Source organism: Panthera onca, chromosome E1 (assembly GCF_046562875.1).
Source record: "Panthera onca isolate mPanOnc1 chromosome E1, mPanOnc1 haplotype 2, whole genome shotgun sequence".
NCBI lineage: Eukaryota > Metazoa > Chordata > Mammalia > Carnivora > Felidae > Panthera > Panthera onca.
In genome coordinates this window covers 11,193,156-11,221,098 of record NC_138352.1, presented here as the reverse complement: position 1 = coordinate 11,221,098, position 27,943 = coordinate 11,193,156, and the positions used below count along the sequence as shown (strand labels likewise).

The 27,943-nt window shown below is 46.1% G+C and overlaps 1 protein-coding gene and 1 non-coding gene across 4 annotated transcripts; both read left to right on the top strand.

The window, feature by feature from the left end:
* The first annotated feature begins 22 nt into the window (after nucleotides 1–22).
* Nucleotides 23–27,942, top strand: PRPSAP1 (phosphoribosyl pyrophosphate synthetase associated protein 1). Of its 3 annotated transcripts, none has more exons than XM_078438119.1 (10): nucleotides 23–667; nucleotides 5,526–5,578; nucleotides 8,567–8,633; nucleotides 15,297–15,469; nucleotides 16,811–16,926; nucleotides 17,381–17,436; nucleotides 18,224–18,369; nucleotides 25,674–25,744; nucleotides 26,489–26,635; nucleotides 27,184–27,942. In XM_078438119.1, the coding sequence occupies exons 1-10, from the start codon at nucleotides 498–500 to the stop codon at nucleotides 27,340–27,342; spliced, it is 1,158 nt and encodes a 385-aa protein (XP_078294245.1). In that variant the 5' UTR covers nucleotides 23–497; the 3' UTR covers nucleotides 27,343–27,942. The 3 variants fall into 3 exon arrangements, with proteins under 3 accessions (XP_078294245.1, XP_078294247.1, XP_078294246.1); XM_078438120.2 differs by lacking the exon at nucleotides 23–667 and adding an exon at nucleotides 1,788–2,089; XM_078438121.2 differs by lacking the exon at nucleotides 5,526–5,578 and having other exon boundaries at nucleotides 566–667.
* On the top strand, nucleotides 7,215–7,321 carry LOC144614434 (U6 spliceosomal RNA). Its single transcript, XR_013552235.2, has one exon. It is a non-coding gene; the product is annotated as a U6 spliceosomal RNA (small nuclear RNA).
* Nucleotide 27,943: the final 1 nt, after the last annotated feature.

Sequence of the window (27,943 nt, the reverse complement as noted above, 5' to 3'; positions counted from 1 at the left end):
AGAGGCGCGGAGCTAGATGGTCACCCTCCTCGGACGCAGACATTTTGGATCCTGGCAGAAGAGCTGGAAACGGCGGGGACCGCTACCAAGTCAGGCCGCACCGCCCCGGAACGTGAGCGCAAAAGAGCTCCCGTGGGAGCGACAAAGGCAAGCGGCGGGGCGATCCGCGAGCCTCCTCTCGGCAGAACAAGCTTTCAAAGAGTGGCCCACCGCCCTGCCCTCATCTGAGATGGCGGCTCCGCGGGCGCTCTAGCCGGCGCCTCTCCAATGCCCAGAGGGGGCGGCGGCCTCGCCACTGGCTCTGAGGCGGCTGCAACGCCGGTCGCCACGAGCGTGGGTTCTGCCCCGGCCCTTGGTGGCCTCGCGTACGTGGACGTGGGGGGTCTCGGGCCTGTCCCCTTCCCCAGCCGGACCCCCGGCCTCGCGGCCGCCTCAGCCGCAGCCGCTCCGGGCGCCGCCCCGCGCCGGCCGGCTGTAACCGCGCCTCGGGCCGGACGATGCCCAAGAAGCTGCTGCTGCTGCCCCCGCTCTCGGCGTCCTCGACTCTCCGCGCCCCGCGAGCCAGCCCCGCCGCGCGCCCGGCCATGAACGCCGCCCGCACCGGCTACCGGGTCTTCTCGGCCAACTCCACGGCCGCCTGCACCGAGCTGGCCAAGCGCATAACCGAGTAAGGGGGCGGGGCGGGGCCCCTGGCCGTGGCGGGGGCGGGGGGGGGGGGGCGTCCCGACGCCCCTTCCCCTCGGCGCCGCCCTGCACCCGGGCCGCGGAGCCGCGGGCCCGCCTGTTCCGGGCCGGACCGACCCTTGCGGGTGGCCATTCTGCACCCGCGACGCGATCGGCGGACTCTGACTTCTCCCCGCGCCGGCTGCGCGGCACCGCTCGCCCCACTCCCTCCCACTTCCCGGGCAGGGGCGAGGCTGCCGTCGCCCCGCTGGGAGGGCCCGGAGGGGGACCCTGGGTGCGGCCCCCTGCCCCACAGTGGGAGTTGACCTCGGAGCCGGGTCGTCGCCACTCCCCGGTCTCCTCGGTGGGCCCGAGGCCCGCAGGTCCCCGGGCTATAACACGCTGACCCGGCGATGGGGGGCGCTGCGCCCGGAAGGGGGGCTGCGCGGGGGCGGGGGGCGGCGGGAGGGCCTTGCAGGTGGCAGGCGCCGGGTGCACCAACCCTAGCCGGGGTGGCGGAGAGAGCAGCGAGGACAGGACAACTCCAGGGGAGCAGATTTGTCAGAGTTGCTGATAAAAATAAGTCTAACCGAAAAAAAAAAAAAAAAAAAAGAAAGAAAGAAGTCTAACCGTATTTTCTTAAGTGAGCTTTGGATTCGAGCAGTCATTTGAAAGGAGCTCTTTGCCTTTCCGTGTGTTTTTAACCCAAGGAAGCCTGTGATCTCAAGTGGCTTCTGGGGTCTGACAGCTCTGAGATGTCTTTCCCCAGTCTTGCCACTTACTAACCCTGTGGCCCTGGGCAAGAGACTTGATTTTCCTGAATTCCATCGGTAAGATAGGGACGGCGTTGTTATCTACCGGGCAGGAACATCGCGAGCAGGAACAAAATCATGTAGATAAAGCTTGTAGCTGAGCAGAGGCTCACAGTGGCCCTCGGAATAATAACTCTTTTCTAGTTGGCTCTTGGAGAGTCCCAGAGCTCTAATGCAAAGGAAGAGCCTTCGGAACCCTTTCCAGATAAACTTGTTACAAACCTAAGGCATAAAATGAATAGCTTGCTTTTTTAACGTTTAAAGTCATTTTTATATCTTGAAACAGTTTTACATTAGAGTTTCTCTGGATTTTTCAGAGTTGATGAATAATTGCAAGGATATAATTTTGGATTCTAGATGGAAATGTCGAAGGGAAACTTCAGTCCTATTTTCTCAGCGATGCCTATTTTCTTTTCAGTTGGGGGTTTGAAGTGAGATTAGAAGAGTAAATCCTCTCTACTTCCTAGTTTCTGTTTCTAACCCCTGATAAATGTTGGCTTTTTGAGGCCAACTAAAATGCTAACTTTAAATATAAAGCTCATGTTTGTTTTGGGTCAAATTCACCACAGTGACCTTGCTGAGAGAAAGCAGATGGAGGAGGGCACATTTAAAAGGTCAGTGGTTTTGCTTTTTTGTTTTAATGATAGGTTCTTCTCTGCCTTGTTCCAGAGATACTTAAAGATTTTAATTTTCATGTAATCACTACCCCCAATGTGGGTCTCAACCTCACGACCCTAATTGGGATCAAGAGTCCCATGCTCTTCAGACTGAGCCAGACAGGCGCCCCCAGAAGTGTTTTATTTTTATTTTTTTATTAAAAAAAATTTTTTTTAATGGTTATATTTATTTTTGAGACAGAGAGAGACAGAACATGAATGGGGGAGGGGCAGAGAGAGAGGAAGACAGAATCCAAAGCAGGCTCCAGGCTCTGAGCTGTCAGCACAGAGCCCCACGCGGGGCTCGAACTCGTCAACTACGAGATCATGACCTGAGCCGAAGTCGGACGCTCAACCGACTGAAGACACCCAGGCACCCCCAGAAATGTTTTAAATTACTGTAAATAATATTTGTAAATACTTCCTTTATCTGTTTCGTATGTTGAGTTTCTGAGTAAGACTTTATTTGAAAAAAGGCTTTTAGGGGCGCCTGGGTGGCTCAGTCGGTTAAGCGTCCGACTTCGGCTCAGGTCACGATCTCACTGTCCGTGGGTTCGAGCCCCGCGTCGGGCTCTGTGCTGACAGCTCAGAGCCTGGAGCCTGTTTCAGAATCTGTATCTCCCTCTCTCTGACCCTCCCCCGTTCATGCTCTGTCTCTCTCTGTCTCAAAAATAAATAAAAACGTTAAAAAAAAAAATTAAAAAAAAAAAAAAAAGAAAAAAGGCTTTTACCACTGAGCAAAGCGTGAAGGTCCCTGACGTTAGGATATTTTATTTCCATGACTGCTTTTGGATCTGAACTTCCAAGCAGCGATTTTCAAATACTTTTGGTTATACACTTGAATCAGTAGAAAAGTTAGGTGTGCTCGATTCCCAGGATGTGTGTAAGTTACATACGTGTTATAATTAACCCCCTTCATCTAGCTTCAATTTAACAACTTTTTGTTAGTCTTATTTCATTTACTTTACCTATCTCTCACTTTTGGGGGGGCTAGATTTTTCTTTTTTTATTAAACTAAGCTCTAGGGATGCCTGGATGGCTCAGTCGGTTAAGCATCTGGCTCTCGATTTTGGCTCAGATAATAATCTCAGGGTTCATGAGTTCAAGCCCCACATCAGGCTCCATGCTGATGGTAGGGATCCTGCTTGGGATTCTCTCCCTCTCTGCCCCTCCCCTGCTCCTGCACACATGCTCTCTCTGTCTCTCAAAATAAATAAACTTAAAAAAAAAAAAAAATGTGAACTAAGCTCTATACCCAATGTGGGACTTGAACTCATGACCCGGAGGTCAAGAGTTGCTTGCTGTACCGACTGAGCCAGCCAGGTACCCCCCAAGGATTTTTTTTTTTTTAATTACAGTAAAATGTACATAACTTAAAATGTACCATTGATTTAACCTTTTTTTGAAAATATTTTTAATGTTTATTCAGTTTTTGAGAGAGAGATGGAGACAGAGTGCGAACAGGGGAGGGGCAGAGAGCAAGGGAGACACAGAATCCAAAGAAGGCTCCAGGCTCTGAGCTGTCAGCCCCAACGCGGGGCTCGAACCCACAAACCACGAGATCATGATGTGAGCTGAGGTCAGACGCTTAACCAGCTGAGCCACCCCAGCACCACACCATTTAACCATTTTAAGCGTACAACTCAGTACAACTCAGTAAATACATCTACAGTGTTGTGTAGCTGTCACCAGTATCCATTTCCAGAACTTTTTCATCATCCGGAACAGAAACTGCATACCCTTAAAACACTAACTCCCCGATCCCTTCCCTTCCAATCCCTGGTCATTTCTGTTCTCCTTTCTGTGTCTGAATTTGCCTCTTCTTCTTTTTTTTTTTTTTTTTCAACATTTTTTATTTATTTTTGGGACAGAGAGAGACAGAGCATGAATGGGGGAGGGGCAGAGAGAGAGGGAGACACAGAATCGGAAACAGGCTCCAGGCTCTGAGCCATCAGCCCAGAGCCTGACGCGGGGCTCGAACTCACGGACGGCGAGATCGTGACCTGGCTGAAGTCGGACGCTTAACCGACTGCGCCACCCAGGCGCCCCTGAATTTGCCTCTTCTTAAGTACCTCTTATAAATGCAATCATGCAATATTTGTCTTTTTGTGTCTGACTTCTTTTACTTAGAATCATTTTTTCAGGGTTCATCTATATGATAGCATGTATCAGAATTTCATTCCTTTTTAAGGCTGAATAATATCCTATTGTAGACTTGACTGGAATAATTCTATTTATTTATACTGTGCACAGTATCTGTTAGTTCTTTGCTTATCAAGAGAAACTATTTCATACCCCAATATCCGTGTTTCATAGTTAGGAAACCCAGGTCAGTGACAAACTTCCATGGAGCCCAACCCGAAGAAATTCTTTACATTCCAAAACCACTTTGCACCCCGAGAGGCACCAGCCGTCTTCACCTCAGAATCTCTCAGGGAATCATAATTTCTGTAGAAATTTGCCTATGCCTTCTTTCTTGGTTCCGCCGCAGCAACCTGGAGAGAAGGCTGCAGCCCGCTAGGATGTAAGAATCCTCCACAGTCTAAACTCTCAGACACTTGGCCAGAAGGCCTCGCGTCTGACGTTTCCTCAAAGCCCCGGAAAGCCACAACCTCCTCTACCCAGCGGCCTTCCTCGCTGTCCTGCGTGCGCGGCTGGAGTATTTCTAAACAGATTCCCCCCTCACATCATAGCATTTCACTCACTAAAGTGGTAATGCTACCTGATAACCAGGAAAACCCATGACGGGGCACCTGACTGGCTCAGTCAGTGGAGCGTGTAATTCTTGATCTCGGGGCTATGAGTTCGAACCCCACAGAGGGTATAGAGATTACATAAAAATCCTTTAAAAAAAAAAAAGCAAAACCTATGACATCATTAATTCCTTAATATCATTTAGTATCAAGCCCTTGTTCATAGTTCCCTCCCCTGTGTCAAAAATGGCTTTTTGTGCCTAGTTTATTCTAATCAGGATGCCAAGCAACATTCACACTGCGTTTGGTTAATGGCACTGGAGTCTATTCGCTTTTGGCCATTGCATTTACCTGTGACTCGTGGTTTTGGAATCGGTGTCGGTAGCCACGCATCTGTTTGGGAATGGTTTTCCAAGACCGTTGTTCAGAAAACAATGAACTAGACATTAAACTTTGGCTGTGGATTCCCCCCCGCCGGTAGAGCAGCGTGTTACAAAATGGTGGGCCCTTGAAGCTGCTTGTGGAACAGTGGAGGGTGTGTGGTTCTTAATGCATTAAACTTTCTGAACTTTTCTGGGTTTTGGGGAAAGAATGCTAGTCTAGTTATTTTAGCCTTTTTGTTAAACATACACATAGGAACTGAAGTTTTTTTTTTTTTTAAAGAGCTTATTGCCTTTACCTCCCCTCCCCCCCCCCCATAGGCGTCTTGGTGCGGAATTGGGGAAATCTGTGGTCTATCAAGAGACCAATGGAGGTAAGTGAAAATGATTTCTTAAACATCCTTTGTTCTCTAAACTGTTTAGTCAACTGACGTGGGTTTTTCTTTTTAATGTTTATTTACTTTGGAGAGAGAGCAAGAGGGGGAAGAACAGAGGGAGAGAGAGAGAATTCCAAGCGGGCTTCATGCTTCAGTGCAGAGTCTCACATGGGGCTCGAACTCAGGAAACATGAGATCATGACTTGAGCCAAAATCAATCGTTGGTCTATTTTTTTTTTCCCCTTTTTTAGGAAGAAAGAGCACATGTAAGTGGGGGAGGAGCAGAGAGAGGAAAACAGATTGCTAAGCAGGCCCCACACTGTCAGCACAGAGCCCGACGTGGGGCTTGAACTCACGAACCGTGAGATCATGACCTGTGTTGGACACTTAACTGAGCCACCCAGCAGCCCTTCAACTGACATGTTTTTAAAAGGCTGATGCTATTCCCGTGTAACATGAAAACATTTTTCTTTAAGATCATTCACTACTTGCCTCTAAATCTTTCTTTCTTTGTTCTCTTTCTTAAAGTCTCCTTCCCCTGTTTCCAGGATAATGTGACTGTCTTGTCATTTCACAGTGAAAAAAGGAGAGATGTAAAGAATATGTTTTCTCTCCTATATTGGGCTATGTTTGCTAAATGCCCTTTACATCTGTGTCTCCTTATGTCATCAAATGGCATCTAGAGCAATCTGGTACCAGGTAGTAATGACTTTTTAAAAAAACCAGCTTTGACGTCCGACTTCGGCTCAGGTCATGATCTCACGCGGTTTGAGTTTGAGCCCCATGTCCGTCTGCACAGAGCCTGGAGCCTGCTTTGGATTCTGTCTCCTCTCTCTGCCCCTCCCCACTTGTGCAGTGTCTCTCTGCCTCTCAAAAATGAATAAATGTAAAAAAAAAAAAAAAAAAAATTAAAAAACAAACCAGGGGCGCCTGGGTGGCTCAGTCGGTTGAGCATCTAACTTCAGCTCAGGTCATGATTTCACTGTTGGTGAGTTCGAGCCCCATATCAGGCTCTGTGCTGATGGCTCAGAGCCTGGAGCCTGCTTCGGATTCTGTGTCTCCCTCTCTCTCTGCCCCTCCCCTACTTGTGCTCTGTCTCTCTCTCTGTCTCTCAGAAATAAATACATGTAAAAAAAAAAAAAAAATTAAAAAAATAAATAAATAAAAATAAAAAACAAACCAAACAAACCCAGCTTTGAGTTCTTTCAGCCTAAATTTTTTTCTCAGTTCTCTTGTAGACTCTCATCCTGGGTTGGTAACCCATTTTTGCTGCCCTCTGAGTTTCCGTGGAAAATTGTGACATTAAATGATAATGCTTCAAAGCACTTTGTTGATCGCCCGTGTCCTAGGAGTGCTGCATCGTAAATCTAGTGGGGCTGTGTACTTCAGGCCATACAATGCCCTGTGAAGACAAGTTAACGTAAAATAATTTGGAACCGGGGCGCCTGGGTGGCTCAGTCGGTTAAACGTCTGACTTCGGCTCAGGTCGTGATCTCACAGTTCAAGCCCTGCGTCGGGCTCTGTGCTGACAGCTCGGAGCCTGGAGCCTGCTTCGGATTCTGTGACTCCCTGTTTCTCGGCCCCTCCCTCACTTGCACTCTGTCTCTCTGTCTCTTAAAAATAAATAAGCATTGTGCTTGCTTCGGCAGCACATATACTAAAATTGGAACGATACAGAGAAGATTAGCATGGCCCCTGCGCAAGGATGACACGCAAATTCGTGAAGCGTTCCATATTTAAAAAAAAAAAATAATAAAAAAATAAATAAATAAATAAGCATTTAAAAAATATGTTAACCCCCAGATATCCTTCATCCCGCTTCCACACTTAGAAACTTGGTTTTTTTTTTAAGTTTATTAATTTATTGTTTTTTTTTAAGTTTATTAATTTATTTTGAGAGAGAGAACAAGTGGGGAAGGGGCAGAGAGAGAGGGAGAGACAGAATCCTAAGCAGGCTTCGCGCTATCAGCGCGGAACCTGACATGGGGCTCAAACTCATGAACTGTGATATCGTGACCTGAGCTGAGATCAAGAGTCACTGTGCCTCTTAGTAACTTTTTTTAAAAGTTTTATTTATTTAAGTAATCTCAACGCCCCACGTGGGGCTCAAACTCACAACCCTGAAGTCAAGCGTCGCGCGCTCGACTGCGCCAGCCAGGCGCCCCCGCACTTTGTAACTTTCTACTTGGTGACTTTAAAAACTTCATCTACCGTCAAGACAAGTCAGGAGATACTGGTATTCAAAAACCTAAAGCTGAAAGCAGATAGACGAGCTAGTCTGTTTAGCAGTGACAATTTTAATTTATGGTGATGGCATCTGGGAAGCTCCTGAGATGAAGCACCTGAGGACGAGAAGGTGGTTTAACCAACCCCACTATTCGCTCTCCGGGTCTTTGTATTTTGCTGTTGTTGTTTTTAAGTGGGCTCCATGTTCAACATGGGGCTCGAACTCTCGACCCTGAGATCAAGAGCCGCGTGTTCTACCTACTGAGCCAGCTGGGCGCCCCATCTCTTGGTCTCTTTCTGTCACATTAGCCTGAAAAGTCTCCCAGCCTTTGGCGTTGCGTTGTCTCTCCTGGATCAGTCCTCGCCTACTTGGTCCAGGTCTTCCACTTGGGGACCTCAGGACAGGGCCCGAGGCCTCCGCATTTGTGGGAAGAAGGCAGTTAACTTTTGACCTCTTTACTTTTCCCCAGGCGTCCTGTCTTTATTTCGGTGATGGGTTTGCTTTTTTGGACCCCGAGATTTTATGTGGATCTGTTTGTGTTACTTTTTTGCCTTTTAGCGTATTTTTGGGTTTTTTTTTCCCTTCAGCTTCACTATTTTTATATGGATGCTTGTCATTCTGAGATCTCTTGCAGAATTATTTTGGTGCGCTAGGTGAAGTGTTGATTTAGATTTCATCTTGACTCCGTCCATGTGCTGCCCCATTAGTGTATCACGAAGTGCTTTCCCTAAACTATTGGACTTTTTTTTATTTTTCAGAAACAAGAGTTGAAATAAAAGAATCTGTTCGTGGCCAAGATATTTTCATTATACAAACAATACCCAGGTAAGATTAGCATTAGAGGTAAGATTTCCTCTAAAAATCTTAGCGATAGAATTCTGTTATCATAGAAGCAACACTTCCGTTTTCTTTTTTTTCTTTAATGTTTATTTATTTTTGACAGACAGAGAGACAGAGCATGAGCAGGGGAGGGACAGAGAGAGAGGGAGACACAGAATCTGCAGCGGGCTGAGCCACCCAGGCGCTCCGAAAAGCTTTTTGTTGTTAAATCCGATGCATGGCCCCTGCGGATGCACAGTTTTTGCACTTTTTTTTTTTTTTTTTTTTTTTGGCATAGTGGCCCATTTCAAGCTGCTGCGGTGTCGATGGTATCTGTGTATGTCTCTGGAAAGTGCAGACCTTCCTGTCTTGGTTTATTGAGATTCCTGAGACTGTGGTCGTGGTAAGAATGGCCCTTGGGGCGCCTGGGTGTCTCAGTCGGTTAAGCACCCAACTTCGGCTCAGGTCATGATCTCACAGCTTGATTCTGTGTCTTTCTCTCTCTCTCTCTCTCTCTCTCTCTCTCTCTCTGCTCCTCTCCCACTCATGCTCTGTCTCTCTTTCAAAAATAAATAAACATTAAAAAAAAAAGATGAGAACGGCGCTGGAGGCCATCGGGGTGAGGCTCTTACATGTATCTTCTTTAATCCTTCACCCAAATCCCACATGGAAGCTACTTTTAGCCTCAGTGAAAATGTGACTTGTAATAAGACATATATATTTGGGGGCGCCTCGCTGGCTCAGTTGGTAGAGCATGCGACTCTTGATCTCGGTTAGGGTTGTAAGTTCGAGCCCCAGGGTGTAGAGATCACTTAAAAATGAAATCTTAAAAAAAAAAAAAGATATGTGTGTGTGTGTGTGTGTGTGTGTGTATTTGGTCTTCCTTTCCCAGTGTGTGTGTGTGTGTGTGTGTGTGTGTGTGTGTGTGTATTTGGTCTTCCTTTCCCAGTGCTGAGCTCCTAAAACCTAAAACCTGTGGAATTTCCTAAGCGATAAGAGCAATGAAGGTGTTTTTTGTTATTCATAGCAAGCCCCTTACAGCCACTCCTGCTGCGCTGACGTTATTGAGATGGTTTTTGGGAAGCCTCTAGATCACCACTAGAGGGGGGCTCCTGGGGAAGTCAGCAGAGGATAGAGGGTGGGAACTTTCAGCCCCTCCCTCCCCCACGGGGGTGAATCCGTCCTCTGAAGCCTGTGCCCGAGTGCCTGCAGCACATACCCTGCCTGGACATCTTGTGTTTCCGGTATTTCCATAGGAAGATTCCAAGAAATGGAATTGCTGGGTGTAAACATCCATGCCGCTGTAGTATTGGTAGATGAGGCGCCTCTGATAGATACTTTGATAGTAACTTTGCCCACTAGTCGTCCGGCAATTTTGGTTTTGTGCCGGTTTCCTCCCGGTCCTGGCACTCTTTTTGCCTCGAGCTCTTGTTCGATGCTGCACCTTAGAAATGAGGGGGAGGGGGCACCTGGGTGGTTCAGGCGGTTGACCTGACCTCGGCTCAGGTCATCATCTCACCATTTGTGGGTTCGAGCCCCGCTTCGGGATTTGCAATGACAGCTCGGAGCCTGGAGCCTGTTTCAGATTCTGTGTCTCTCTCTCTCTGCCCCTCCCCCGCTCATTCTCTTTCTCTCTCTCTCTCTCTCTCTCTCTCTCTTCCCCTCTCCCTCTTTCAAAAATAAATATTTAAAAAAAATTTTTTTTAAATGAGGGGAAGACCTGAGGGTCTTGTCTGGGGGCGAAATGCGGGAGCGTGGGAGCTCTGTCACCCGCGAGGCTGCCCTCTGGTGTTGTGCTCGCCAGGGGAGACTAATGTCATCACCCCTGTTGGTGGTGCTGCTGACCAATAGCCCCGGAGGTGGGGCTCACCTTCCAAAACCCCCCTCCAGAGCCCGCAACATATTCCCTTTGCTCCAGTAATCGCACGTTTTTTATTGTTGAGGGTGGATTCAATTTTTTGGAAATGGCAAAAAGCCTTTCTGAATGAAGTGATTATGTTGCATGATTTAAAAAAAAAAATTTTTTTTAATGTTTATTTTTGAGAGGGAGAGAGCAGGGAAGGGGCAGAGAGAGAGGGAGACACAGAATCCGAAGCAGGCTCCAGGCTCCGAGCTGTCCGCACAGAGCCCGATGCGGGGCTCGAACCCACAAACCATGAGATCATGGCCTGAGCTGAAGTCAGACGCTTAACCGACTGAGCCACCCGGGCACCGCTATGTTGCATGATTTAAATGTCTGATGTGGAGAACAAAGGCGAAAGAAAAAAAAATTGAACTTCCTCACAACTTACAGCTCAGTGACAGGTATTTGAGACACGCAGAGTGACCTTCCTCAGGGAGCTTAGCTGCCTCCACGTTAATACTTTGCTAGAGGCAAGAGGCAGTCTTAGCTTGACGTCCGTCCAACCTCCAGGATCCTATAAAAAATCCCTTTGGAAACTTCCTTTATCTCTAACTGCCCCCTCCCAGCCCCAAGATATAGACTAGCAGTCATTCTCCAAGCATTTGGCCTACTGATAGACATCTGCAGGGTCTCATGACTGCGGTTTTACTGGAGGAAATGACCTCTTCCTCATAAGAGCTAGCCCCTCAAGGTCCTGGACACCTTGCTTCCATGTTCCTTCGAGACTCAACGCTGTCCCTGACCCCCCTCCCGACTTGAAAGTATATAATCAGCCACTCCTCACAACCCCGGTGCAGTGCTTTCTGCCCACAGGTCCTGTGCCCGTGCTTTCATAAAACAGCCCTTTTTTGCACTGAAGACGTCTCAAGAATACTTTCTTGACTGTTTGCTCCCGAACCCCAACATTTCACGTCAGTATTCCAGGAGCTTCCAAATATACTGAGCGAGGGAAGGAAGTAAAATGGATGTGAAGCTTACAGAGTGTTTTTTGAAGGACAATTTCCGTGTTTATGTTACAAAGCCTAGTGTGTTGATGTAATGTAAGAAGAGTCATTAAAAGAACATTTACGGGGCGCCTGGGTGGCTCAGTTGGTTGAGTGTCTCACTCTCAGTTTCAGCTCAGGTCACGGTCTCACGGTTTCATGAGTTCGAGCCCCGCATTGGGCTCTGTGCTGACGGTGCAGAGCCTGCTTGGGATTCTCTCTCTCTCTCTCTCTCTCTCTCTCTCTGCCCCTTCCCTGCTCAACCTGCCTTTCTCTCTCTCTAAAAATAAATCAACTTTAAAAATTAAAAAAGAGAAGAACATTTATACCTTATTTGCTTCAGATGATTAAGTCGTGGGGTCGGAGGTGGGGTAAATCCCACCCCGTTAGCATGTTGTCACTCCTTCCATCTATGGTGTCGGCCTGTCATTGCAGTCCTGCGCCATTCGGCTGGTGTATACAGACCATGTCTGCTTCCTCGTGTCTCATTTATCTTTGTTTATCAAAACCGGCAGAGCAACAAGGGTCGGATTTAATATAGGATGTGATTATCTTAGGGGAAAGAAAAACGAGTCGGTTGGTAAACAATTAAGATTGTCCTACTTAGATACAAAGACCACGAAAACTAGCCAGGATGTACTTGGAACAGTCTTAGGGAACAGATAAACAAAGCAGAGGCTGCCAGCCAGCTTCTCTTCACCCTGCTAGCCCACAGATTAACTGCCTGCTGTCCGGTTTGTCTAGTGTCCCGCAGGGAACGGGGAGAGCCAGTGTGACAGAGGCTCCTTTGTTGCTTTCCTGACCGAAGGGGTGGGGCATGGGAGGCTTTCCTTAGCTTTGGGCTGGAGGATGTTGAATCCCTTGGCATAGGTCAATAGGAAGAGGAAAAAGTAGAAAATGAAATCCCACGGCAGAAATTAGTAATTAGTGAAAGGGAAGTTTTGCTGAAATCCAGGCTCTTTGAAAATTGTTCGTTTTGTTACGTTAACAACTTACCATCTGGGCGGGCCTTGAGGTGTGCTGCCCAAACCTCACTGCATCCTATGGTTGTGTGTTATAAATGCTATTACAAAGCCAGCTAAAAGCCCAGCCACCTGGGCAGATACTCTTTCGGAATCTATTAGCTTCAACTCTAACCATATTGCTGACATTGAGGTCTGATGGAAGAAACCACAGCCGGCGGAACTTTTGCAACACCGCCCAGTATCACGCCCCTGGAAGGTTAAGAAAGCTCTAATTGTATTTCCAACATTGTCAAGCAGTCTATATGCGGAAGAGGACTTTGGCTATAGTAGATGTGATGCCTGGTGTTTAGTCTAGATGTGGACGCCTGAGTTATTTACACGCTGTCCTCCAGGTACTGTGTAACCTTCCAGCATAACATTCAGAGCCCACGAGGCACCAGTTCAGGTGATCCAGTGGGGGAAGAGCAGCTCTCCCCTCTGTGGAATGAAGTCTAAAAGTCTGGGAGGGGAGGGGCACCTGGGTGGCTCAGTCGGTGAAGCGTCCGACTTCGGCTCAGGTCATGATCTCACGGTTCGTGACTTCAAGCCCCGCGTCGGGCTCTATGCTGACAGCTCGGAGCTTGGAGGCTGCTTCACATTCTGTGTCTCCCTCTCTCTCTGCCCCTTCCCTGCTCATGCTCTGTCTCTCTCTGTCTCAAAAATAAATAAACATTAAAAAAATTTTTTTTTTTTTAATAAAAAAAAAAAAGTCTGGGAGGGGGAACGTGGAGTTAGACGTGCCCCCTCTTGGGACCCGTGATTACCACGAGGGTGATCCAGTGTGGGCCTCTGGCATTTTCTTCCCCTGTGGTCAGCCCCATTTGCCATTTTAACTCCCCCACCTAACACAGTGCCTGATTCCTGTTGCTCAATAAATATTTGTTGAATATGTGAATGAACTAAAATTGACCAGGTCTAACGAATTCCGAAGTACCTTGAAAGTGTTTGGTAAATGTTTTGTCCTGATTATTGCCAAAAGATTGTGTGTCCTCTAACCTTGTGATGCCCGACTTGGGACAGTATTAGTTTGGGAGCATGAGAAGGAAGAATGTTCCAGTTTATTTCAGAGGAAGGAAATAACCGGAAAATACCGTAACCTGTCAGCAGTCCGGAAGGAAGGTCAGAGTTGTCTCAAAATTGAGCCCTGAGTCCATTATACCCACGCTCTGGGAGAAATGCTTGTGTGACCGAACCCTGAAATATTTACGAAAAATCCAAATTACGAAGGTGAGGTCGGAAATTCTAGAAGTTGAATGTGGAAGTAAACGCTGTCGGAGCGCAAGGATGTCTTTGCAGCGTGTCACTCCCAGATGCGCTGAGGACGGATGCCCTCAGAGAGAGGGTCACACGCAAATTCAGAGACTGAGAGGAATTGGCCCGACTGCCCTTCAGGCTAGAAAGCAATCCCCATGATGAGTATCTTATTCAACGAAGTCGGTACCGTGTTGATGGCGGGCTTTCCGTTTTGCTATAAATGAGGGCGTCACTGCTGTGTATCAGACAGTTCAAGAACTGACCCCCAGAGGGCCGGCTGCGCACATGGATAGAAACTAAGACGTGGGAAATGATCCTTTTTCCCAGGAAGGCAAGGGAGATACACTCCTGACTCCAAAGAGAGGGTGTTTGACGATTCTTGAATAATCCAAGGACCATTGGAAGAACATCCTGAAGGATTTCAAGGCTCTCACCTCTTTTTTTTTTTTTTTTTTTTTCTTTTTTGTGAACAGGGGAGAGTAGTCTTACTGGGTTATGAGGGCAGAGTACCTCCCCCCAGCCACTGAACTCACTCTGCTAGCCCAGTGTGTTCCAAGCTACAGCTAAGGAGGCATCTGCCAGGCCCCTCCCCAAGGGCAGAGTCTTCGGCCCAGGCTCCTGCCCAGTGGGCCCTGTCTCAGATTCTCTGGGAACTCGCCTCCACGAAACTCAGGGAGGACCCTGTCGGGGCCGCTTTTGGCTTCCAGTCTCAGACCTTCCCAGGTGACCTGGAGTGGAGTGACACAAGGGACTCAGCTCGGAGCTTCCCTCTGCCCTAAGGTTTTCACCTCGTGTGTGTGTGTGTGTGTGTGTGTGTGTGTGTGTGTGTGTGTGTGCGCGTGTGTGTGTGTGTGTGTTTGGCTGGTTTTGGGTTTTTTGGTTCTCACCTATTTTAAGGGCAGAGCCCTTCTTGGGCGCCATCAGCCTTGGCGAAGAGTAGCAATCCACATTCATTAAAATTGAAAGTAGCCTTTCCTTTGAATATCTTTCAGATCCATACTTCTTTCTTTGTCTCTGAGTAACCTCTGTTGGGAATCTGTGTACTTGAGAAAAAAGGGATGAGATTTTTGAAAACTTAGTTTTCAAAGTTTTCAAAGCTGCGATGGCAGCTACATAGCAGGACAGTGGGCCCCCCCCCCCCCTTGGCGTTCGCAGGACGCAGGGGCTGAGTCCCCCGTGCCTGGGATGGTGCCCATGGGTGTTGCTTAACTCTGGCCACCAGCAGTTGACGTCTGCCTCACATGCCACCCCAGCGATCGCATCACTGACAGAACAGCCAGGCGTAGGTGAGTGTGGGTAGCTGTTATGGATTTACCTAACCACAGGTGACAACCACAGCTGCAAAGAGCTAACAGCCTTTCCCCTGTATTCACAAGGTGCCATCATAAGCTAGGTGACGATAAAAATGCCCGTGACGCCCATCTTGGTGGCCCGTGTGCCATCGCTGACGTTCAGATCTCTTTTAGGGGTTAGTAAATGAAACTCCCCCCCCCCCCTCCCCAATTACAAACTTTACCTGTTTCAGAGATGTGAATACCGCCGTGATGGAGTTACTGATCATGGCTTATGCGCTGAAGACGGCCTGTGCCAGGAACATTATCGGAGTCATCCCCTACTTCCCCTACAGCAAGCAGAGCAAGATGAGGAAGAGGGGCTCCATTGTGTGCAAGCTCCTGGCGTCCATGCTGGCGAAAGCAGGTGAGTGTGGACGCGGACCTTGGGGTGCTCACTTAGGACTCTTCCTGCTTGAGAGTAGTCCCTCCCTCAGAGCTAATTCGGGACCGGTTTTAAGTGTTGCTCACTAATTACTTTCTTCTGTTCCCTTTTGATAGTTCCGGTTAGGGATATGTGAGCTTAGGTGTAAATTCTCATCTTTTTCTTTTCTCTTTGTCTTACTTGAGTGCGACGTCGTCTCTTCTCTAATCTTGGGCTTTTCCGTCATCTGTCACTTCTTTTCATTTCATCTGACCATGAAAACTTTAGCTGTGATCTTGGCATCCGTAGGGGATCTTTTGAGCTCCAGGTCTAGGTTTTATGTATTTGCCTCGGTTAGCTAAATGCCGTTCGTGTGCATAATATTAAAACCAGGTTTTTCTTTTGCTACTTCTCCAGTTTATATAATGCTCTTTTTTTCCCCCCTCCCTGATTGTCTCTCTGTCTAGCAGCTCGTTCTTAATTGCTTTCATTCTGTGTTTTTGTAGTGGTAACATGCTTTCTGGCCTACGAATCAAATGTAAAAACACTTTCTAGTTACTGGGATTTTTGCCTGGCGTGTTTACTTAAAAACTCTAATATATATTTGAGTCCTGAGAAAAAACATTTGGATTCCATTCTCTAAAAATGTGTAATGTTTTGGGGAGGAACAGGAAATACTGCCCTAGAAGTTTTGCAGTGACCTTTGGCCATTTGTAATGTTTTTATACGTGTACCTTTTTTCGATCAGCACTGTTGACTATAAGAGTGTATCTTGTTTTTCTAGAATACTTCTTGACCCATTCTTATGTGACATTTAGAACTTGTTCCTAACTTCAATGTCTTATCTTTGTGTTATATGAGTTTTTCTTCTAATAGGTATGTTACTTTGGATTTGTTTTCTTATTCCTTCTGCTTCAGCCACAGGCCTTTTAACATTTCTTCCTAGACTCTTTAGTCAAGGCCTTACTATTTTTTTTTTTTACACCCATTACTTCTTTAGTATTTATTAATCCCATATTCATATCTTTGCTTCTGTCTGGTTTTTCTTCATTTTCGGGACCAAGCTAGTTATGATAGTAGAGGAGAGCACTTTTTTCTCTGCTTTAGCGCTCTTTGTCTATGTGGAAGGCATAGGCTCTTTCACATGAGGCTTGACCCATTGTTTAGTCCATTCAGTTTTGTTGAGGTCGCAAATAAAGTCTCTGTAGCTTACGGTGTTTGTTCGCAATCCGTTCCCTGCTTTCAGCCTTCGGTTAGGGAACAGGAGTGGGCGTCTAGTTTGTGGCCACTGTAGCCAGTAACTTGTAGGGGTGAACTTTGTAATTGTTTGTTTTAAAATTTCAGGTTTAACTCACATTATCACTATGGATCTTCATCAAAAGGAAATACAAGGCTTTTTCAGCTTTCCTGTGGACAACCTTAGAGCCTCACCTTTCCTGCTTCAGTATATCCAGGAAGAAGTGAGGAGCATGAGCAAACACCCCATTTTCCTCAAAAGAGACCCTATGTAGTTTTCCTCTGGTATCAGATTTCAATATGGAAGGGCACATCGAATGATCTTTCCCTTAAGTCTTCCTGCCTTAGGCAGCCGGATAGGGTCAGCATAGAGGCAAGGAGGGTCATATTTTGTAAAGCCATTAAAAATAGATTTCCTTCTAAGTATATTTAGCAATTTACCTATGTTTTCTTAAATGAAGGTGTTAAGAATTAATTATTTATCTTCTTGATGTAGCAGTACTTTGGCAATGATGTTCATTGATAAGCGTTAAAAGAATTTTAAATGTGTAAATGAAATCCTAGCGTATCCAATTGCTAGTATGGGTCCCTGTTAGGAGAGGAAAAAATGTCATGCCAGCATCCAGGTGTTATTTTTGATAACTTTCCAGTATTTTCTTATTTTTCCCCCAAATCTAGATCCCAAATTACAGGAATGCAGTCATTGTAGCGAAGTCTCCTGATGCGGCCAAAAGGTAAAGAAGCTAGACGTTTGTAAAAATTCCTTTTGGGTGCTTCTGAGTCAGAATGAGCTGTTTTGGAATCTAGGGTCTGTCATAATGTGTCCCGGAAAGGCTCCTTGGCTTGAGTGCACGCCCCCCACCCCCCTTCCCATTATTGTCTTGTCCCCACCACAGCTTTGTCTCTAGTCTCCCAACCATACAGATCAGTCTCTGAATTACTCCGTTTTCCTGGGGGAGAAAAGGAAGTTCTTCCTTTCAGGTTCTCAGGAAAAGGAAAACAAAGGGATATGAGCATTTTTCAGGCTATGGGGTTTTTTTGTTTTTGTTTTTTTTAATGTTTTATTTATTTTTGAGAGAGAAAGAGAGTGCGAGGAGGGGAGGGGCAGAGAGAGAGAGAGGGAGAGAGAGAATCCGAAGCGGGCTCTAGGCTCCGAGCTGTCAGCACAGAGCCTGATGCGGGGCTCGAACCCATGAACCGTGAGATCATGACCTGAGCCGAAGTCATACGCTTATCTGACTGAGCCACCCAAGCGCCCCTAGGAGTGTTACAATATTGGACAAAGGGTAGAACCAAAATTATCCAGAATCAGATGCTGGCCCACATGTCAACTCCTGGGCCTCTTGAGGGCACTTAACGTTCTGGTCTAGGCCTCAGTAAGGCCTCTGATTTGTAGAAATAATTCCTTTGTGTGTCCCTAAAAGCCTGAGTGATGTTTTCGTTTTATGATAAATAGAGTAATGAGATAGTGACACTTGGGTTTTCTTCCCGTGAATTTTGCTGCTTCCCTCTTTCTCTTAGGGCGCAGTCATATGCGGAGAGACTCCGTCTGGGGTTGGCTGTAATCCACGGAGAAGCCCAGTGTACAGAGTTGGACATGGATGACGGTCGTCATTCTCCCCCGATGGTCAAAAATGCCACCGTCCACCCGGGCCTGGAGTTGCCGTGTAAGATTAGCTCTGTGTTTTTATTTCACTTGTAAACGGAAGAAAGTTTGGAGTAGTGTGACTGGCTAGGAGTTAATACGTGTATGGATGTATGCTATCTTGGTATTTCCAGTAATTGAATGGTATTGCATTGATTTCCCGTTTGGTAAAAGGAGATTGTGTTACATTCGCAGACCGTGTGAGGACAGTGGAACTAATCTGGGTGGCACTTAGCCTTCAGAGAGTGTGGAATAACTTTAGCTTTAATGAAAATGCTGTATGTGTAATGGTGCGAAATCTTACGCTTCTATACTTTGGTCAGGTCGACAGTAGCAGCCACTGATCAGGCACTAGTCTTTGGTGACCCAGGTGACTTTTAGCTCTTACTTTAGTCATATAGCCCTTCGACCTGATACTTGACTAACTTGCTATTAATTAGTCCAACAGTGTGGAGGCTATTTCTTTCCATGGATTTTGAGTGGTAATGACCTGCATCCTAGACTATAATATATAATATACTTTTTAGAGGGAGAAGATTCTTTCTTTTGTTTAAGTTTACTTATTTATTTTGAGACAGAGAGAGAGAAAGAGCGCAGAGGAGGAGCAGAGAAAGAGAGAGGGAGAGAGCGAATCCCGAGCAGACTCCGTGCTGACAGCGCGGAGCCTGACGCGGGGCTCCAACCCGCAAATGGTGAGATCATGATCTGAGCTGAAATCAAGAGTCGGATGCTCAACTATCTGATCCACCCAGGCACCCCAAAGATTATTTCTTTTTGAAATCTGTATCTGTTTGCCATGCCTCAGAAACATACGGAGGTTAATAGAGTGGGAAAATACCAGAATGGTTATACCCCAGATTACTTAGACTCCCGTCAAAGGTGTAAACTGATTTGTTTCCCCTATCGAATTTCCATTGCTTTGTTTTCAACTTTGGAGGTTTCTGTATAAGACAAACAAGCAATATACTCTGTCAATTTAAATTCTTGGTACCGTAGCATTTTACTTTATTTGAAGGTTTCATAATTAAAGTTCTTGAATAGGCAATACATTGATAATACTTCAGAATTCAAAAAGTATAAAATTCTTTCCAGTAAAAAAAACTTTCCTACCCCACTCCCCTGTCTTCCTCCTAGATTTTTCTCTTTCCTCCCCAGCTGCTCTGACCTGCAGATAGTTGGCTTCTTATATCCGTTTAGAGACTATATGTACCTCATGTTCTCTCATTTTCACATAGTGGTAGTATATCACATTGCTCTGTCCCTTCCCTATCAGTCTATACAGATCTCTCGGTCTTTGATAGTTTCGTGGTGCCCTGTTTCCTGGATATACCATAATTTATTGAATCAGTCCCCTGTTGTCGAACATGTAGAGTTTTCCCAGGCTTTGGTTATGAAAAACAAAGCACCAGTAATAATAAACATCTTTTGCGCTCTCATTATGTGTCAAGAGGTATCCGAAGCCCTTTAGTAGATCTCCTCCAGATGTGGTCTTCACACGACCTTGTGAAAGCGCTCGTGTTATCCCTTAGTCTGCCAGTGAGGACACGGAGACCCGGCCCGGAGCTGGTGGCGCCAGGGCTTGGAGTGAAGCAGCGGGATCCAGGATCCATATTTCAGCTTTTTATTTTGAACAAACTGCAGTCTGAGAGAAAAGTTGAAGGAATAATACAGAATTCCTCTCTCCTCTTGACTCAGAGCCCCGGATTTAACATTTATGTGCATACTCTTTTTTTCTGAAGCGTATGAGAGGGATTTACAGACACCGCGCCCCTGTATTCCTAAATGCGTCAGTACCTATTTCATAAAAACAGATATTCTCTTAGGTAACCACTGCGCAGTTATCAGACTCAGGAAACTGACATTGTTACAATACTATTACCTAATCTGCAGACCTTACTCATGTTTTACCAGTTGTCCCACCAGGATCCTTTAGAGCGAAGGGAAATCATTTCTTTCTGGCCCAGAACCCAGTATAAGATCATACATCGGACTCAGTTGACGTTTCTCTTTAGTCTTCTTTAATCTGCAGTGGCTCCTCTGTTCTTGGTCTCTTATGGCCTTGACACTTTTGAAGAGTACAGGCCAGTTCTATAGAATATCCCTTTACTGGGGCTTGTGTATTTCTTCACATTAGGTTGAATCAGTTACTATGTTGTCACATGGTGATGTTTCCAACTCCCCTTCTGCCCTGTTCGTTCCTTCACTCATATCGGGATGGATTCATGGAATCTTACTTTGTTCAGCATGTTCTCTAATCCATCGCTACTGTTTATTGTAATGCTCAAATTGTCTTAGACTTGGCCAAAGAGGACGCCTTCGAGCCACCTCCCGCGTTCTTTTGACGCGTCCGTATCATTTTTTGATACTTCCGTACCGTCTGGTACAACTAGACGTTCCATGTTTATCGTGTGCTTCCTTAGCCCTGGAATCAACCGTCCTAACAAGGAGCCCCGATTCCTTTAGTGGAAAGTGGTATTTACTAGCCAAGATTTGGGTCACATTACTACCTGTGACTAACCTTGACTTCTGTTCTTTCTTGAGTGACCGAATGTCCTTACAGGATGGAGACTGGCAAACAAAATGCTGGGTCAGAGTTTATTTTGATAGATATTGCCAAATTATCGTAGTATTTTCTATGCTGGTGTGAAGCAATGTGTTCCTTCATCCACATGCAGGTGTGTTCACATGACCACTTTTTACAGTTGCCGTAGGATCATTTTCTGATTTCTTCTTACAGATTTAGCCAAGGGGATGCTTTAAAAAAAAAAAAAAATGCTAGTTTTGTATGTGTAATTGTACCTTCCAAATTAAATATGCTTTATATTTATATGTCCGTTATGCTTCCGGTACGTCTTAAGGGCTTTGCTTAATGGTAATGAGGATGAAGAGTCATTTATTAAAAGTGAAGTCTTAGAGGGGCGCCTGGGCGGCTCAGTCGGTTAAGCGGCCGACTTCGGCTCAGGTCACGATCTCACGGTTTGTGGGTTCGAGCCCCAGGTGGGGCTCTGTGCTGACGGCCTGGAGCCTGCTTCGGATTCTGTGTCTCCCTCTTGCGCTCCGCCCCTCCCCCGCTCACACTCTGTTTCTCTCTCTCTCTCTCTCTCTCTCTCTCTCAAAAATAAACTTTAAAAAACAAGTGAAGTCGTATAAATTTTTCTGTTTTATAAGATAGAGTTGAATCCGTCCTGATGGCAAGGGCATCTAATGAACTTGAAAGGATTATAGGCCAGTGGTTCTGCGAAAGACAGCTCTGTGTTTGCCACATTGGTGAAAATTAAAGAGTTTGGATCACAAAAAGGAGAGAAAGTCACCTTTTCTGGCTTGGTTTTCCTGGGTTGTTAATTTTACAAGTGAAGATGTGGTTTTCACCACTAAAGTGAAAACAGACATGAGCCTCAATTAAATGTAAGTTTTGACTTGTTTGCGTGTGGACCGAGTCATGAGCTTGAAAATAACCTCAGTTCTAGTTCTACTGGAGACCTTTATTTCTTATATCTCTTTTTACTGTCAGTCTGTTGATAAAGTTTGACCTTCCATTGAACTAAAAATAGAATGAGATCAAACTGCATAAGGAATGAGTAATTCCTCTTGGTTCTTTCTTGCTCTATATTTCAAGAGGGGAAGTTTTGGTTAATTGACTCTGGGGAAAGAGTAAAAGAGTATGTAAAATTTAAGGATGGTTATAAATGTGGCTTGCAAAATGCTAATTTTAAAAGCAAAAGATAATTTCCTACTTTCTTCATATTGAGGTCATTTGGTAAATTGACATTTTCACTGCAGTGAGTTGATACAGTTTTAATAGTGATTTCTGGCCACAAGTGATGGTGCACAATTCATTTTATTCTTTAAAAAATTTTTTAATACTTTAAAAAAATGTTTATTTACCTTGAGAGAGAGAGACAGAGAGAGCATGAGCCAGGGAGGGACAGAGAGAGAAAGAGAATCCCAAGTAGGCTCCATGCTGTCAGTGCAGAGCCCGACGTGGGGTCCGATCCCACGAACCGTGAGATCCTGACCTGGGCCTAAATCAAGAGTTGGACTTAACTGAACTACCCAGGTACCCCACAGTTCATCTCATCCTTAAACAGATTGGGTTTTGTTGGAGAAAATGAGGCAAGAGAACAGAATCTTAAACGGTAGTTTTAGCATCTTTTACCCTTAAACTTCAGTACATACAGAAAGTGTCTGACAATTTTTACTGAAAAATTTGAATTTTCAGTGTTTTATTTTTGGGGCAAGCTGTTAGGAAATTTGGGTTTGTGAGGTGCTGTTCATTTCCCTTGACTCTATACTAAAGTCTCTGTTTTTTCGTAGCGACCATATTGTATGTTCAGTTTTATCCGGATCTCAAACCCAGTTAAGAGCAGGGAATGAGCATACCAGGAGGGATGCTTGCTTTTCAAAAGAAAAAAAGCCTTTTAAGCCTCCATCCTATAGCCATGCCTGGTTTTCATTCCAAACGGATAGAAGTTTTTTGGGAGAAGCAGAATGACAGAAAAGCAAACAGGAGTACTGTGACATGTTTTCTGCATCAAACTTGAGCTGAGTCTTTATTGGCCTTGGGTGAGGGACACTGGCTTGCAATTCTTTTTTCACAGAGGAAAATGGTCAAGAACAGGGACCACATCTCTCTAAGAAGTGGGTAGGCCAACACAACCACCTACTCACATGGTCTAATTTAAAGACAGAGCTTAGGGAAGCCTTTCCTAATGCCGGTGGCTTATTTTCTCCCTCTTTTAGGTGCTATGTATATGCAGAGCCTTTTTAACTGCCCGGATTCAAAAAAATTGCCCTTGTTTCTGGGATGGGAAATCAGGAAATGTTGGTTGAAATTGGCCAGTAAAATAGTGCTGGATTTCAGCTTGGCCGATTGCTGGTAGGTAGAGAGGCACGCCTGTTCTTTGAGGGTCGCCGTACCTGTAGAGAGGAATCCATTAAAATGGACTGTTTGCTGATAATTACTAACCTATAGGACTACCTCGAGTTTTATTCTTGTGTCCCTCTCCCCCTCCTGGTTTAATATTTCAGCATAACGAAAAGCTTTAAAAAGTAGACTACTTAGCCTGTTCTTCTGAAATTTGTTTTTTCTTTGTTTGCTCACTTTCGTTTGAGGGTGAATTCTTGTTTCCCTTTTCTACCCCGTAGTTAGGTTTGTATACTGAATGGGCCTTCCCACATGTAAATTGTCCAGTGAGATAAGAAGCCTCTCCTTTAAGGACCGGTCAAATCAGGAAGAGATGATGGAGTCATGGTTATTGTCCTCAAGTTCCTAATTTTCAGGAAACTGATGATGTCAATAGGCCAGTTATCTGATAATAATCTGATAATAAGGTTACATTGTCCAAATAAAGTCACTTTGGAAGACAGTGAAGCAAAGCTGGCTCTCTTATCTGGCACCTTTACCAGCTTCGTTTTCTACAGAGTGGGATTGAGTTTACATTTCTGTATCAGTCTCAGCTAGAGTCAGATATTTCTGGCTTGCGTGGCATCACAGCGTGGCTTCTCCTGCCGATAAGATCTTCCTCGCGCTTTCGCTCTGTCCTTAGACCTGTGCTGTCTGAAGACTTCTTAGTGGCTGTTAGTGACGTGTAGCCCTTAAGCTCTTGAAACATGGCCAGTGCTATTTATGGACACTGCACACCAAATATCAAAGACTTAGTATAAAAAAAAAAGCAAAACATCCCTTATTTATTTATTTATTTATTTATTGCATATCTGTTACATACCGAAATGATAATATCTTGGATATACTGGGTAAAATAAAATCTATTAATTTTACTTTTCTTTTCTTTTTTTTTTTTTTAAAGATTTTATTTTAGGGGCACCTGGGTGGCTCAGCGGGTTGAACGTCTGACTCTTGATTTCAGCTCAGGTCACGATCTCACGGCTCAGTAGTTTGAGCCCCACCTCGGGCTCTGTGCTGTCAGTGCAGAACCTGCTTCAGATCCTGTCTCCCTCCATCTCTGCCCCTCCCCTGCTTGTGCTCTCTCTCAAAAATAAATGAACATTTTGGGGTGTCTGGGTGGCTCAGTCGGTTAAGCAGCTGACCTTGGCTCAGGTCATGATCTGATGGTTCGTGGGTTCAAGCCCTACATAGGGCTCTCTGCTATCAGCCGGAGCCTGCCTCAGATCCTCTGTCCCCTCTTCTCTCTGCCCCTCCCCTACTTGTGCTCGCTCTCTGTCTCTCTCAATAATAAATAAAGTTTAAAAGAATAAATTTTAGGGGCACCTGGGTGGCTCAGTTGGTTACGCGGCCGACTTCGGCTCAGGTCATGATCTCGCAGTCCGTGAGTTCAAGCCCTGCGTCGGGCTCTGTGCTGACAGCTCAGAGCCTAGAGCCTGTTTCGGATTCTGTGTCTCCCTCTCTCTGACCCTCCCCCGTTCATGCTCTGTCTCTCTCTGTCTCAAAAATAAATAAACATTAAAAAAAAAAATTTCTTTTTTAAATTAAAGAATAAATTTTAAAAAATAAACATTTAAAAAAACGTAGTCGACAGTAATCTTAAAAAAAGATTTTATTATTTTTTAAAGATTTTATTTAAAGTTTATTTATTTTGAGAGCAAGAGAAAGCACAAGTCAGGGAGAGGCAAAGAGAGAGAATCCCAAGCAGGCTCTGCATTGTCAGCACGAAGTTGGACACTTGGATGTAGGGCTTGGATCCATGAACTGTGAGATCATGACCTCCGAGGTCAGACACTTAACCTGGCTGAGCCACCCAGGCGCCCCTGAAGATTTAAAGTAATCTCTACAGGGTGCCTGGGTGGCTCAGTCGGTTAGGCGTCCACCTTCGGCTCAGGTCATGATTTCACAGTCTGTGGGTTCAAGTCCCGTGTCAGGCTCTGTGCTGACAGCTCAGAGCCTGGAACCTGCTTCGGATTCAGTGTCTCCCTCTCTCTCTGCCCCTCCCCACCCCCTTTCTCTCTCTCTCTCTCTCTCTCTCTCTCTCTCTCACACACACACACACACACACACACACACACACACAAACATTAAAAAAAAAAAAAGGATTTTAAGTAATCTCTACACCCAACAAGGGGCTCGAACCCACAACCTTGAGTCTTGTGCTCCACCAACTGAGCCAGCCAGGCACCCCTCTTTTTACATAAAATTTTACATAAAATTACATATGGCTCACCTGTTTCTACTGGACAGCACTGCTCTAGACAGTCTGTTTCAGAGACCCTAGGTTCATTTCGGAGAATTTCCTCTTTTTTTTTTTTTTTTTTTAAATAATGGGGTTTTTTCCACCACTTCCAGGGAATGAGGTTGCGATTATACTTATTTAGTGACACATGACTAACTTGTGATTTGTTTTGTTTTGCTAGTGATGATGGCCAAAGAGAAGCCACCGATAACTGTAGTCGGAGATGTTGGCGGGCGCATCGCAATCATAGTGGTATGGTCGTGGTCGTGTGTCGTCCTTCGTGTGCAGGGAGGACACTGCTGCCTCTTAGAGGTCGTCCACTCTGGGAGTATGTTTCTAGTGAGGATGACAGAGTTATTAAATGGATTCGTCTGTCCTTTCTCACCCACACTCCCTTAGGACAAGTAGGAATGTTTATATAGTTGAACAGGGATTATTACAACCTACAGATGTAAAAAGAACACAGGAACTCCCGTAAGAGAATTCAACCCCATAAATAACCTTTGTCTTCAGGGGTCTGGGACTCAACTTTCAGCTTTAGGGCCACGAGATGAACTAAAGATGAGCTCTTCCATTTTTACGAATGAGAACAAGTGCCTTGTTCTTTGTACGTTAGCACGACCGATTTGCTCCCAGCTCTAAATGCCGTTGCTGGGCCTGATTACAATGGCTCACTTTATTTCTGTGTTCTGGCATTTCACTTTTTCTTGAAGAAAAAAAAAAAAAAGGAAACAAGTAAATGGGACACAGAAATGCGCCTTGGCAGTCCCGACGTCTAGCTGTACGTGTCACATGTGACTCTGAGTACTGACAGCCACACGAAGCACCGTCCACACGCTTCTGTTGCCACTGCGGGATGTTCGGTCTGGGGCCCAGGCGGACAGCTCTGATCTCCAGTTGGAGATCCTCTGAAACCGAGCGCAGAGAAGAGCAGAGAGGCGTGTGTCCAGAGAGACAGAGGGTGGCTCCTTACTGCTAAGTCTGCTCTCTTGTCAGGATGACATAATCGATGATGTGGAAAGTTTCGTCGCTGCGGCGGAGATCCTGAAAGAGAGAGGCGCTTACAAGATCTATGTCATGGCCACTCACGGCATCCTGTCTGCAGAGGCCCCCCGCCTGATCGAGGAGTCCTCCATTGACGAGGTGCGTCTGCTCTTAAGGGGCTTCTTAGCACACTGAGCCTGCGTCCAAACTGGCTTCTCTCTTTTCTGTGAATAGTAAAGTGGCTCCATCAATACTGCCGAGCTGCTCCCTGGAGGGCCTGTGAGGTAGTGGCCTTGCCGGCCGGCCGTTTGTTGAGCCAGACGTGTAGTTGGGAACATGTATCTGTTGGCATAAGGCTTTGCTTTATGTACTTCATGTAGCTTGTATTGCGGTGTAATTTGGTACTCTGGTGGCATTTCTCTGAAGCCTCGAATTCTTCCCTGACCACAGGAAGGTTCAGCAAGGCGCCGGGCCCTGTCATTCCTGCGTAAGCAGACCGTGACATTCACAATCTTCTGTTCCGGACTCTGTCGCCTTTTTCTTGTGTAATGTCGGTTGAGTTTGCTTTGTAAAAACTATATACTCAGTGGAATGAGGTCTTGTAGTCTGGAGCTCGGGGAGGCGGCTGGCTCAACTTTTCCGCGTGACCACGTTGGGGCACGCACATCAGTAACCGTGTTTATCTCCCCCGTTGCCGCAATGACTAGGTGGTGGTGACGAATACCGTCCCTCACGAGGTGCAGAAGCTGCAGTGTCCCAAGATAAAGACCGTGGATATCAGCCTGATCCTTTCTGAAGCGATTCGGAGAATCCACAACGGAGAATCCATGGCCTACCTTTTCCGCAACATCACTGTGGATGACTAGCTACCACGGTCGCCCGGACCGCGGGGCCCCTGCGGAAAACGTGGGGAAAGCGGGGCCGTCGACGTCCATCCCCGCGTTTCCTTCCAGGGGAGGACTGCAAACAGCCTGGAGCCATGTAGTCTGTCTTGCCAAGTTCGGGAGGTAGGAGGCATTGAGCTGGTCAAGGGGAGGACAGAGCTCCTGGATAAATGGCCTTAACGTCCGCCGTCCTCATCCCGTTCCTTAAACACAAGTTACGCTTTCCTGAAAAGAAGCTCCGAATCTTACTGAAATGGGAAAGGAGTTGAAGGCAGGTAAGGTCTTAACTCCGTGACTGGCGGTCGGCACCGCCGGGAGCTGCGTGTGTCGGTGTGGAGCTTGGTTAGGGGAGCCGAGCGCCCGGCACCGTTTTCCATTCTAGCTGTCCTCTCCCCGTCCGACGTCACAGAAGCCTTTCGTAGAAAACCCTCTTTTTCTGTGAGAGGCTGCTGGGCCTCCGGCCGCTGAACAACGAAGCGTGTGTGGCACGACCCCTAGCAAGGAGGTCCGATTAGAGAGTAGCATCCCGTCTCTGGATACCTGCGTTGCTGTTCAACTGCAAATAAAAGTATTTGTGCTCTTG